This window comes from Protopterus annectens, chromosome 14.part0, assembly GCF_019279795.1.
Source record: "Protopterus annectens isolate FY-2018-M chromosome 14.part0, PAN1.0, whole genome shotgun sequence".
In the NCBI taxonomy this organism is placed as follows: Eukaryota; Metazoa; Chordata; order Ceratodontiformes; family Protopteridae; genus Protopterus; species Protopterus annectens.
Genome location: NC_056748.1, coordinates 539,176,771 through 539,191,533, shown reverse-complemented (window position 1 = coordinate 539,191,533; position 14,763 = coordinate 539,176,771). Strand labels below are relative to the sequence as shown.

Genomic DNA, 14,763 nt, shown 5'->3' with positions numbered 1-14,763 from the left:
CATACAACCTAACATCCAAGTTTAACAAAGAATCAGACGTATAATTATTGGCCTCAGGAGGGTCCTTTTCATGTTTAGAATGACAATGATTATCAACATTTGAGAGGAGTGATTAATATGACCAACCCGCTGATAGGAACAAAAAAGGTATTTCAGGTTCAAGGTCAGCAGATCCTTAAATTTCATTAATATATTTGCATGAAGCCATCTGATCCTGGAACTTTAGGTTCCTATCAAAAGAGCAAACACTGAAAATAGCAAATGCTCTTCTGTCGAACTGTAAAGTTCGAAAGCTGAGAATGTTGAAGTCACGAAACAGGGATTTTTTTCCCCAGGGGAAAAATGCTGGGCTGTTCTCAGGACCTCAATGTTTTCTCCACTGTGGTGCAATCTCAGAGTTGGTATATTTAAGTTGGGGGTGTGTGGGGGGTAAAGCCCCCCACTTTATTTTGTTTGTATATTTTATTTTGGTTCAGCAAATGTTTTCCCTGGGAAAACATTTGCCTATCCGTGACTTTAACATTTTTGGCTTTTGAACTTTATAGTTCGACAGAATAGCATTCTCTATTTTTAGCGTTCACTGTTCTGATATAGACGTGAGCTTAACCATAAGGACATGACAACAGAGCTTTCCTAACCTCCTATACACTAATTGGGACCTCAGAGGAGCATCTCTGATCAGCAGATAACTACAGACATTTATCAGAATCCAGAAAAGTCTTGAGCTCCATCCCAGAGAATTCTCATACCACTGAATGGAGTTTCTCATAGTAATAACGAAATACATATTAACAGTATTGTTGATTTAACAGCCTTTTTCTAATTTATTATAATCTCTACATCTTTTGAATGAATAGCAGCTACAAAGGATTTTTAGTGCATCTGTTTGCTCCTATGTACTAAGAGTTTACTCTGTCTGTTCCCTTTAGCCCTGAGTCTTATGCTCACTCTCACCATATACAGCCTTGGTTTCTCCAGTTTCATAATACTCTTTTTTTGTTTGTTTGTTTTTTGTAAAGACTTATAATTCTTAATACAATTTTTATCTCTAAATCTACCTCTTTTATGCTTATCCCACACTTGACTGACCAGGTTCTCCAGTTTCTGAATATCCTATCTAGTATTTTAATAACGTAGATTTAACAGTTTTATATGGTTTTACTACAAGTGTCTGTATGCTAGTAGCTAGGGACGCACTTGTTGTAAATGGCAAGTGCCCTATCTCCCATTAGTCATATTCAAGTTCCTAGAAGGCAAATTAAACAATCCCTCTGAACTGCATAACCCTAACAGGGCCCTACTGCTAATCCTAAAAAATTCTACCTGGTCTCTAGACTCTAAGCCTAACCTGAATCCTCACTCATTATCCATAACTATAACACTGGCATACCTTGCCCTAACTCTAAAGTCCCTTGTCGATTCCTAAATCTGAAGTCCCCAGTTGCTCCATAAACCTTAAACTCTATTCCCTCTCTCTAAAACTAAAGTCTGTGATGATTCCTTAGATCTAAATACCTCCTTCCTGTTCCCTAAACTTAAACAAAGACATTGGCAACTTCAAACACTGGACCACACTCAGTTTGGGTTCATGAAGTGCTGATCTTGTCTCCTGAACCTGATTGACTTCTTCAAATCAGTCTTCAGAGCTGTGGACAAGGGTAAGGCAGTCCACACAGCCTATCTTGACCTTGTCAAGGCCTTCAACACCATCCCCCACTCTGGAATCATAGATAAACTTACTAAGCTGGGCATTAATCCCTACATCACTTGATGGGTTGCATCTGGTTTACTGACAGAACCCACACTGTAAAAGTAGCCGACTCCAAATCCAGCTCCAGGCAAGTGACAAGTGGAGTACCTCAGGGTTCAGTCCTGGGACCGCTCTTGTTTGGCATCTACTTCTCTGAAGTACAGGCCAACACTAAGGGACTCTGGCTAACAAAGTTCACAGATGACTGCAAACTGGGAGTCATTACTGAATACCCAAATGATGTGGATATTCTACAAAAGGGCCTTACAGAAACAGATGCTTGATGCCAGAGCCATGGGCTCAAGCTCAATGCCAAGAAATGTATAGTTATTCCCTTTGGGAAAAAACATGTACCCATGAAATACCACATAGGTGGCAGTACACTAAACACTGAAAGTGTGATAAGAGACTTAGGGACACAGGTAGACAGTGGTCTCACCTTCAATAACCACATCGCCACGACAGTCAGGAAATTCTTCTATGTGGCATACCTCATGACTAAGGGCTTTTCATCCAGAAAAAAGGAGGTCATTGTCCCACTGTACTTATCCCTCATTAGACCCATTATAGAATACAATGCCCCATTTGGTATGTACCTCTCAAGACATCTGCAACAAATGGAAAGGCCATAGAAATACCTCACTAAAAGAATCACAGGCCTAAAGCAGATGCCCTCTGCTGACAGTCTAAAAAAACTCCAGCTATACTCTGTTGCATATCATCTACTCAGAGGTGATCTCTGCTTAACATACAAGGCCATGTCAAAGAAATCCTAATCCCTTAGAGCCACACGCTCCAGGGATCTAAACCTTGTCATCACAATGAACAAAACATGCTGGAGGGATAGGTTCCTGACCCAGAAACTCCCCAGACTCTGGAAAAGACTGCCCATACATGTCAAGCAGAGTGCCTCTTTGGCCCTCTTCAAAAGGAACCTTGACGATTGGATGGGAGATAGGAAATTCACCCCAGGGATCATGTCAGTCACCTAGCTAGACAGGGGTCCAGAGTAGTAAATATTGTGGGAAGAAATAGCCAGGGAATTGTTATGTGTAAAGACACTGACTGCAAAAAGTTAAGCAAAAAAAGAAAACTTGGTAGGAAAAATGTTTAATACAGAGCAAAGCTTTCGGGCAGAACCCTTCTTCAATACTAATTAGCCTAGTACCAACCTATGAATCTATGAACCTATGAAATCCCACTCCCAATTGCAGCCTGAAATTCTAAGTGACACTCTTATCCCCTCCATATCTCCGCATAAGCTACCACATGTACCTTGCTCAAACCTGGCCACATGCTCAGGTGCAATATGACAATTCCACTCCCTGTGTCTGTTTGCATGCCTGCTGCATCTTGCCCAAGCATATAATCAAGTCTGAGTGGGAACAGTGACCAGTGGACATTGACAGCCTGAGACTTAGGCACTTGTACTAGCCATGTTTTACATGGCTCTTTCAATGCCAGTTTAAGTGAGTCTCCCAAATCTGGACAGGTATATTGCTTAAGGGATTAAGCTTTCTTCAGTGCTAGATCTTCTATAGAAACAAGACTATCTCAGGGCCTCTTAGCACTAACACATCTAATCTCCATGAGCAGCGTTCCTCTTGACAGAAGGACCTGATGATGAAACAAAGTGACAGTCACCTGATCCACAAGAAGTGCCGTAATGATGTCTGTGTTGACTGTGTCAGCAGCTAAGCCCGTGGAGAGTGAAAAAAGTCCTACTAGGGGAGCCACCCTTTGGAGTGAAAACTAGAATAAAGGTCTTCCTAGGGATGCATTTTCCTCCAAAGATCAAAGAACAAATGTAAATGTATGTCTGACTATTACATTTCCATGCTCTGTTACATTTCTCAGTTAAGGGGCATTTCCTCTCTCTAATGAGCTCATTGATATATTAATTTGCCTGCCGCGGTGGTACAGTGGTAGTGTTGTTGCCTCACAGCAAGAGGTTCAGTTATTCGATTCTTGGCTGGAGTGCGGGGACTGCCTTCTGTGTGGAGTCTGCATGTCCTCCCCGTGGTTGGGTGGGCATTCAAAAGACATGCGTAAATGGGCGTGCCTTCATTGAAGGTTGAACGTCGAGCTGGCACCTCAGCATTCATGAAAATCTACTGCCAATCATTAGTGGACCGGAGTTCCGCTGTGACGACCCCTAACTGGGAAAAGCTGAAAGACAGCAACAACAACAATATGTTATGAACAACCCCTACAGTCACTGTCTCTCTACTTGTCTTAAAAAAACTTGCAAAGAATTTGTGGACATCTATGTTAAGACAGTACATTGGCCCTAACACAAGTAAACCTGTTAATGTATTAAACTTCTCCAGAACTCACCTTCCATTATTATGCACAGTTGTGTCTATTAATGACCAGTCAAGGAATTTACTAAGAGAATTGCATACCCCAGGGCTTGACAGCTTACATAAACTGCGTATCACCACTCCTTCCCACCATTTATCTGATACTCTTGCAAATGCATGTTTTTCACAAATTTAGACTCTTTGACATAAGATGACCTCGGCTTTAATAGTTTTTAACCAGTTATCTGAGACCTTTCTTTTAGTGAGCAACTGGAAATCCTGAAATTGACAGAAGAGAAATTAGTCATGTAACCATTAATAGCACAGCACTTAATATAATAGAAAAGTTGACACTTCCTACCGGCTGTACAGTGTCCTACCTAAAGATCAATGCAACTACAAGATCACTCAGTCTTTGCTACAGTGTATTCAGAATTGCTCACTATTGAAATGTCGGCACTTGAAATGCCAGGTGCTGACAAGCAAAAAAAAAAAAAGACGGAAAACCTGGACAACAGCAAATCTCAAAAAATCAGTCTTCTCCTTTAAACTTGCATCCTATATATATATATATATATATATATATATATATATATATATATATATATATATATATATATGTATATATATATATATATATATATATATATATATATATATATATATATATATATATATATATATATATATATATATATATATATACATACCAAATCCGAGATTGCCATACCTTGGAGAAAAGGGAATATTCTGAGAAATGGCATCTTGGACTTAGTATATGCAAGTCTGTTCTTTCGGGCATTCGGTCTCCATATTTCGGGACTCGCTGTGGCACATCCTCACATTTCAAATAGTTCCCATTCAGGATCCCTGCCAGCACAATCAGTTGACCCAAATGAACATTGCACTTCTGTAGCCTGAGGTCAGTACAGGCAGCTGCATTATATCTCAAAGTAGCCACATATTTAGCAAAAGTACAAGTATCCTTAAATTTTAAAGTAAGCAAACATTTCTTTTTTTCTTAGGTAGCTTGACATTTTTTTCTGTTCTCTGGTTAATATATTTCTCAATATCCCTAACTTTGCTGTCACAGGTTGTGTGCCTTTATAGCTTTCATGGACAGTAGGCCTTCAGTTACCTCCATTAAAAAAAAAAAATCCATATTTTCTCTCTGGGTGTCACTATCAGCAAACATTTCCAATTCTGTCTTTATAGATCATCTCTATTTGTAGATTATCAGGAAAGTATTGCACTGAAAGAGTCTTCTTAGGCAGAGACTGAACCTCCCTGCCTTGGACCTGATGAGCTAGGGCTAAACATCTGAGGAGTGCTCACTTTTTGTCACTTAGAAGGCATTGCTGCACATTTTCCCAAGCCTGCAATTATTTTGGAACTCTTGATGGCTCCAGATGACTTGTTTAGAAGGGGGGAGGGAGATACTTTCATTTACGATCTCAGTTAATACCTTCTCACTCAATAAACTTTCTTGCAAGAAATGCATGGTAGTGTCTGAGGTTAGGAAGGCATGATTAGAGTTCTTCCATTTAATAATAAGATCAGCTGCATTATGAAAACAGAAAGGCAGACTATTCTTGTAAAATAAAGATTGCCAGTTTATTTCTGCCTTCAGGAGCAAAGTTCTAGAATAGTCTGACATGGCAAACTTTATATAAAAAAATGGTTTCCCCTCTTTGGCTGCTTCAAAGTCTTACTTTGTCAGAGTAATTTAAGATTCTAAGTGGGCAAAAGCACTTACTGTGATTTTATGAATATATAAAATATTTTTCACAAAGGTGTAATATCCATTGACCACTTTTTACTTGTCTGAAGTGTTAATAGACAAAACTACAAAAAAGCCCAGGAAGGCAGCTATACTGAATAATTATCAGCTTGCATCAGAAGATCAATTTGATCATTTTTGCCAAAAGGTAAACTAGCATGCAGCTGAAGAGCACAACAAGGGTTTCCTTTTGTTTTGAATAATATGAAACAGTGTGCAGTGCAATGTAGTTGTGGAACAACATTACAATGTGATTTAAATAGTATTTTATGTGTGTGAATGTAAATTATACGATGACTGTCCATTAATATTCAAAAACGAGCACGCTGATTGGCCAGGCCAACCAGCATGCCTGTTGCAAATCCAAGAATATACTAACGTAAAAAGGTCCAGTCACCTGGACTTTTTCCATTAGTACATCTCCTGATTTTTTTTTTTTTTTTACTTTTTTTTGCTCTGCAGAAGTAGCAATGGAGAAAAGAAGATCTCTGTTGCTTTTTTTTAAGATATCTTGGTATATTATACGAGTTCTTCAACTCGTATAACATAGCGAGGTATCTTAAAAAAAGACAACGGAGCTCTTCCTTTCTCCGTTGCTACCTCTGCACAGCACTGATGTACTGCATAAGTGTGGGAACACAAGTCCCTTACGCATATGCAGTACATCATAAATGCCCCAGGATACTGGAAAACTGTGGAAGGGCAGCATGGAGGCATTATACAATGACATTATTTAAGAAAAGTAAGTATTTTTTTCTTAAATAATGTCATTGTATAATAGCAATAACCCATGGCTGAGTGTAGGCAATGCTGGATTTACCCACGGTTGGCTTTGTTTGGTCACTCGGGCTTCACCCATGTGACCAAACCACACCAATCATGGGTAAATCCAGCATTTCCCACACCCAGCTGTGGGTTATAAGCCTTCCACCTCCATATAGTTTTAAATCATTATTGGCTGCCATCGAAGCCCCCCCACTTCATAATTTTTGTGATATTGTGTCGTGCGTAGTTGGCCTACTGATTTTTTCCCTTGTAAAAGTCTACAATGTGGCCATTCACTTAACTGTAGGTTTGACACATGTGTCAATGAAAGGCTATTCGGGTTTTTGTTCCTTCGACTACATAATATAGACCCATCATACATACCCTACACATTGCAGGCCATATTGTGTGAAATACTTTATTTATGTATGTATTATTTGCCCTTTTGCCCTACAGATGCAGAAAGCTTCCAGGTAAATGTGGATGCTTCCTGAAAAAAGAAGTACCTTGCCTGTTGTTAGGGTAAGTTAAAATTCTATGTCAGTATGCATATAGTAACCTATATAATGGCCAATACATCTGTACAATGGTTGCGTGGCTGTCATTTTAGGAAGAGGGGATCACTCCGTATATGTGCTATAGTATGTAACAGCCCTATGTAAACTGGTAAAGACCATCATGTATAGCCATGTCACATTCCTGTGACCATATTCTGTGATAGTCCAGGTAAGCTGGTAGTTGCCATTGTGTATAGGCATGTAACATTCCTGTATGTCAGGATGATGTATTGCATCTGTGCAATATCACACACCAACAAGGTATGCCTCGGGTGATACAGCAAGTTAACGGTAGTCCAGTTCTATATATATATATATATATATATATATATATATATATATATATATATATATATATTTACATTTCTGTAAGTAAATCTCCTATGTGCACTGTAGGGTGGTGTTTATGAATTAACAGTAAACATAGATAAAGAAAATATAATTTGTGGAAATGGTTTTACTTGGCCTAAGTTTAAAACCAGTGAAAGGCCAGGGTTGCCCACTATCACAAGTAAAAGTTAAGAGAGCAGTTAACATAGAGGCTGGTATTCCTAGTTCAGGGCTTTTCATTTTCCTAGCAGAAATCTGTGAAGAGGAGAGCTATATTGATAAGCAAATCCTGGACTTGCAGGATGGATATGTAAATGCAGAAGCATTTTTGTAAATACAGCTCCCTATTGCAAAAGTGTAATATGTTTAAGGCATAAGCAATGGGAGGGGGGGCAGCTGATATGCGGATAAGGAGTGTTACATGTTTGAGAATCAGTAGGATTCACAGAGATGAATGTATAATGAGTTCCTTTCCATACCAAATGAGCAAATGGCCTTGAATTTATTCCAGTAAGCAGCAATTTAACAGAGGCATATGGAGATGTGAGGGGAATGGAAAAGGTTTAATTTGGTATCAATGACATGCTTCTGCATACATGGCACACGACTGAAGGGTTGGTGGGGGAAGTGTTACACTTTGATGCTTGTGCTTACTTGGACAAAGTACTAAAGTGATGTTTGGGGGCAACTTCTTGGACTGCAACTCCAGTATAAAAGGAGAAACACTGCGTTTAACAAGGGATGTGCGTACTGCACGGATACTGGACTGCGAATTGCAAGAACACCTCATTAGCATTTTCATTTGCATCTCAATACACTTAAGGCCTTTTGCATAAGTGTAAATGGCCTCTATGAATCTCTGCTTTGCTATGCTCATTTATAAACAACAGGGATACCCCTATTGCATTTGTGCAAATGACTATGAATACTGGGTAGAAATTATTTTCCACATCAATAAATTATTGTTTGTGAATTCTCAAAGATCTGGGAAGAGGCCACTGCTGTGCTAGAGATCTGAGATTGATAACTGCAGGCCACTTCTTTTATCAACTACCACTTACAAGTTAAAAAAACACTGAATGCTAAGTCTAAGTAATCTGATTTACATAATAAGAATGTACTAGATAGCCATCAGCTTGAGATTTTAAGTCAAAGATTGACATTTACCTTCATTCATTATCTCATAGAGTGTGCTCATAGGGCTATGGAGCGGAGTGCCCTACAAAATGTAATTTAGCTTCATCTGAGTAAAGCCTTTGAATGTATAACCCATTATATACAATAACAAGAGATAATTAGAATGATTCTAAGCAAATATCTACTACTAAACAGAATAGCCAGCTGGTTGCAGGAAAGCACAGACAGATTAAGAATAAGTTATATGTGTGGAATAAATATTTTAATTCATCTAGTTCAACATTTCAGTCTTTGACCTTTAACTTGTTTTGGAATTATTTATACCCAAATGAAAATATTGCATACCAGGCTATATATTTTATTTCTACATTTTCACCACATCTATCTGACCATTCCTCTGTGGCCTTCACTGGCCCATTCCTTCTTCCCCACTCTATCATTAGAAGATGTCAAGAAGAGGAAGCAGTGAGGCTGGATATATAGACAACCTCTATCATTTTCGTGTTCCCCTAACAAACCCCCTACCCCCTTGCTGGCTGGTAGAAGTGGTGCAATGAATGGTCATGGGTGTGTTCACCCATAAAATGAAAATGCTTGGCTGTAGTGCAAACAGTCTTTAGCCTAGCTTGTGCCTCAAGAATCCTTCTGCAGGGAGCACAGCATTGGAGCCTACCCCTTATAGGGCTTGTGCAGAAGGACTGTATCAGACTCCCTCCCATTGGGAGTGGTGACCCATCTTTAGCTGGTCAGTCCCATCCTTCCCCTGCTGTCTCCTCCATGACCCAAGCTGCTAACTGAATGTGCGTCTGTACAGGCTATAGTGAGGGTCAGTTTCACTGCACCACAGGGTTGTTTGAAAACAGTATTTCCATAATTACCATGGCATTTAAATAAAAGGATAAATAGTGAATCCCAGCTGTTCTGAGGAAACTTTATTACTAGATGAAATTGAGTACAATGCAATTAAAACAAGGAAGGCTATGAGATGAGACCTGATCTGCCACCATAAAATAAGTAGTGACAGAAACCCGTGCAGTAAAAAATGGTATGAGCTAGAAAGTAACTATTAATAGAATACTTGGCTTTAATTAAGGCATAGTAAACTTTTGAATGTCCACTAATAGACTGCCTGGCCAAATATTCAGATCCCTACATTCCAGAAATACATACCAATTAAATCATTACTATAGCAAGATTAGTATATGAGACTCAAATATGGTTACTACATGCCATGTTCCTAGGACATACAAATGAAAGATGCTGAGAACAGTTGCTAAACAGCCTGCAACAAAATTTCTTAAGACATCTGGCAAGAATCGTAAAGCCAGTACATAATGACAAAGAGCAGTGCACTGTGCAAGTATACGAGCATGATAAAGCACAATTCAGTTAACGACTAGAGATGCCAAAGAGCTGGTATGAAATCATAGAACTGCACATGGCTGAGGTATGCAGGCAGGCATTATTTGCTATACATTCACTATTTGATGTACATTCATGCATAAATATTTGAGCAGAATTTCAAGACAAATATATCAAATATACCAAGGTATATAGCACACAGTAAAGAAGCCAGAAGCAATGACTTACTGTTACTTGCTCAAAACATCCACTTTCAAGAAAGTCAGCTCAGTGGCATAGATAGGTAATGTCTCACTATGATGCAGATTACCCAATATCAGCCAGAGGCTCAGGTGTCCAAAGGAGCTGGTCAGGGAAGATGAGTGTGACAAGACACTGCTGGCTTCCCTATCCTCAGGGGAGTGAGGTAGCTCTGGCTCATCACATGGGTGATGACTGGCAGGAACATTAGAGTTTATAGCTTGCTGAGCTGACACTATCATGGTGCACTTACACTAAGAAACCAAAGGGAAATTACCATTTAAAGGTACGCCTCCAAGGAGAGGGATGTTCCCAAGGGGAGAGGGTAGGCTGTGTAGACAAGTAAGCTAGCATCATCCCTACCAGATGACATTTGTTGGGGAATAGAAGGTTTATGGGAATTAACACACAGGTACAAATGGATCATAGGACTGTAACCTATCCTGGCAATACTTAGCTCCTGTCAGAACAAATGGGCCAGTTGGGGTAAAAAAACAAACTGAAGAAATACAGATTAAAACACAAATGGAAGGCTCGAGGAAACAAACTGCTGCAGATAAAATCCAGAAGAACTTTAATCAAGAAACTTTTTGAAAAAAAAAAAAACTTGTTTAAAACTATGAGAGATAAGCGCTTTTGTTCATAAAATACATGAAGTTCATCAGATAAGGAGGGATGTAGATATTTCTTTCCCTGTTAGTTGGCACTCTTTCTCCAAGCTGCAGGGACCTCGGTGTAAGAATAATAAAATGGGTTTTAGGAGGTACAGTGGGCTTGTCCCCTGCAAAATGGTTCATTTTAGTGTTCCAATTAGCTTTTAAAATGCCAAGACTGAGTGCACACATTGCATGTACATACGTATTATGCTTTCAGTGATGAGATAATGTGAATGAAGTGACATGTTGAGAGGTTTGGAGTAAGAAAAAGTTATTGGATACAGCATTTCAGTTGATAAATGAATACACTAGACACTAGGGTTAACACCTTTTCAAATGCCCAAAGTGGGACATTTTTGGTACAAAGGTCAGATTTTGCAGGCCAAAACATACCCACGGCCAGTACAAAGGATAGAACTTCACTTTTTTGCCTAAATAAAAGTTTATTCTTATAGCATTTTAGTTGCTTAATCTGTTTCTTATAACATTTAGGTGTTTCAGATACAGAATAACTTTTTATGGAACTATTACATAAACTATAGGAAATAATTTTGTCCTAAAATCTCAGGACATTTGCCATTTTTACAATTTTTTTGCAGGACACAACTGCCCAAAGAGGGACTGTCCCTCGCAATGTGGTACAGGTGGTAACCCTACTAGACACCACAGCAGCTGTGCAACAGTTACAGCACAGCAGCAACACAGTTTCTACAGAATGGATGGAACCATGAACCACAATTAACTTGCTGCATGATAGTGGAGGACCTATGGGGTAGAAGGAGGCAGGGATTGGGCCAATGCCTGTGCAAATAAGGGTGTGCACTGCAGTAGAGGGAGGCAGGGATAGGGCCAATGCCTGGAAAAATAAGGTTGTGAACTGCACTGTTACCTTCAATAATTATTGCAATTCAAAGGCCTGCAGGAGTCATGCCTGGAACCTCCCAAGCCTCTGTCACTATATGTTGAACAAGTTCCTGACAGCAAGAGTGGAACAATAACAATATCATTTACAAATTACAAACATCTAAGTTGAAATGTCACCAACAGCATTCATACCAAGACATGAATATCTGGAGTATTCAGGGTGACAGATTACAGTTGCACTGCCATCCGTGCAACAAAATGTGATTAGATTTGTACACATGTGAGACCGCATGGCTACCACTCTGTAGGTATAAAGTTTGTCAGTGACCATACAGGAAAGATTCATGATGTGTGGACAAAATACACTGGTGCATGTTACAATGCACACATAAGGTACACTAGGATCCTTTGTTAATAACTTTGTCTGGAAAACATATCTACTGCAGGGGACTTTGAATTGCTCTATCTGCTTTCTGGGAATGCTCAGTGCAAAATAAACAGTCAGACTAGTATTGTATTAACAACTCAAGAGCAAAAGAAATCACTAACCCTAATCTGGGGACTGATCCCAGGAACCCCACCCCCACCAGAGAATGATAATTTTTTTTCTGTGAAAACCATAAAAGCAAATACTGAATTTTATCAGTTTGCTAGAAGAATGTGGGTTATAAAAGCCTTGCTTCTTTTCTGGCAAGGCAAGGTATTTCATATTTCTTTACAAACAATATTCAGAATGATAGTATAATCAGAAATGACTGAATGTGAGCATTAAAGTAACTGTAATTACATTGTTTGGAAAGCTCTCAATGCATTTATGTACAGATGGGGTAAAGGGAATGTTTGCCAAGTTACTTCATTTTTAAATCTGGTCATAACTGCCAACCTCACGTGGCTCAATTTAGAGGTCACCTAAGAGCTACTTCCCACTTAATTGACTAGATTAAGTTTGTGGTGTTGGAAGCAGGGAGTAAGAAAAACAAATGCAGATCTTCAGTATGAATATCATAATTTTCATAACTGTATTTAAACAGAATCTCTCTTTTCTTAGTTTTGCAGTTTCTAGGTAGTATCTGCAAAGATGGAAACAAAACATTCATCACTGCAGGAAAGACCGCTAACTTTTCAAGTGCCAAGTCAGAATGTTCTCTTGCTGGTTATCAACTGAGTGCTCCAAAGACAGAAGCTGAAAATATGGTTATGCAAAGAATTGTGAAAAAGTATGACAAAGATGCATGGCTTGCAATTTCAGATGAAAAAATGGAAGGCACGTTTGTATATCTAGATGACAAACCAATAAGTTATTCAAACTGGAATCCAGGTGAACCAAATGGTGAACATCAGGCTGAAGATTGTGTGGTAATGCAAACTACAGGAAAGTGGAATGACTCTATATGCACAGAGAAAGGTCTTGTTATCTGTGAGACTTAAAGCTATACCTATCACTGGAGCAATATTATTGATTCTTCATTAAAAATGGAAATCAGGTCATGACTTTTTAATGCTATGCTTTCCAGTGTAAATGAATCTCTGTAGTGTAATGTGTTTTAAATGAATCCAAGGATACTCAGTAACATATCTGCCTATTTGTAAGGGTTACTGCCATAAATTTATATGATTTAAGAAACTTTATTTCCATTCTTTCCCCCTTCTGCAGTCTTTTAGCGTGTACATCTAGTTTATTTCTGATGTAAATTATTGCATGTTATATATAATGCTGAAATGTTTGTTAAAATTATGAACAGCAATGGAAGATTTGAAATAAATGGGCATTTAAGAAATACTGAAAATTTAAACCTCTGACTGAAGCAAAAGTGGCAATAGCTGCACTTCTCAGACTGGTTGTATTCATAGTCCTGCACTTCACTTACTCCCAAGGACAATTCACAAAGACCACCACTACATCTACATGCGAAGTGACTAAAAGTGAATGAATGGTGCTGTTTATTGAAAATCTCAGTCCAACCCACAAGCGATTCACCTATTTTCACTGGTGTAAAATGGATTCAAACAAGTGTAGTTCTGTGCAATAGAAGCCATAGGTATATAAATTCACAATTTATTGAGGCTGCTTTCATTATGTGGCAGCAAGCATGAGCCTACACTCACCCAAGAGCTTTTAGGAGAGCCTGTGGTGAGCACAGCTATTCACCAGTAAACTCAAACAGCTATTTATTGAATCTAATGGTGTCCTTAAATGGACACCCTGAATGGTCTTTTATAACATTGGAAAGGGGGAAGATAGGAAAGCTGGAAATGGGGGAGACAGAAAACAAGAATGAAAACATGAAGAGGGTTGCACTGATGGAGGTGGGAGAGGAGGGGCACTATTTTTTAGGGGGGATAAAGACAACACATTTTCCAAGTTGTGTATATGTATATATATATATATATATATATATATATATATATATATATATATATATATATATATATATATATATCTATGGATTCCTATTACAAGAACGCAAGTTCACAACTTCGAACTTGTAATAGGAAGCCTCACTTACGCGAAAGTTCATTTTAACAAAAGTGAACTTCCGCAAAAGTGCACTTCACCGAAAGTACCGCAGCACAGTGGAGGACATCAAAAAACAAACTATGTCCTCCGCCATGGTGCGATACTCACAGACCTTAGGGTTAGGGCACGGGTTAGGGTAAGGGGATAGTTAGTAAAGCTATCCCCTTACCCTAACCCATGCCCTAACCCTAAGGTTGGTGACTATTGCACCATAGTGGAGGACATTGCTATGTCCTTCACTGTGCTGCAGTCGTCATGGACCTTAGGGTTAGGGCACGGGTCATGGTAAGGAGATAGCCTGATGGGCTATCTCCTTACCATGACCCGTGCCCTAACCCCAAGGTCCATGAGTACTGCACAGAAGTTCAGTACAATGCCTGTTCGTTGTACTGAACTTCGCGTAAGTGCACTTTTGATTAAGTGCACTTTCACTGCAGTGTGCATTCCATACACTATTTCGATGTTGTAAACCTTCAATCTAGTGTATGGAATCCATATATA

At 39.0% G+C, this 14,763-nt stretch overlaps 1 protein-coding gene across 1 annotated transcript in view; it reads left to right on the top strand.

Annotated features, from left to right (window-relative positions):
- LOC122789087 (pulmonary surfactant-associated protein D-like) overlaps positions 1-13,661 on the top strand; it is a 226,766-nt gene extending 213,105 nt beyond the window's left edge. The window contains exon 4 of the mRNA XM_044056288.1: positions 12,793-13,661. Within this exon, the coding sequence (XP_043912223.1) occupies positions 12,793-13,172 (380 nt within the window). The 3' untranslated portion in view covers positions 13,173-13,661. The remainder of the gene's footprint in view (positions 1-12,792) is intronic.
- The last annotated feature ends 1,102 nt before the right edge of the window (positions 13,662-14,763 follow it).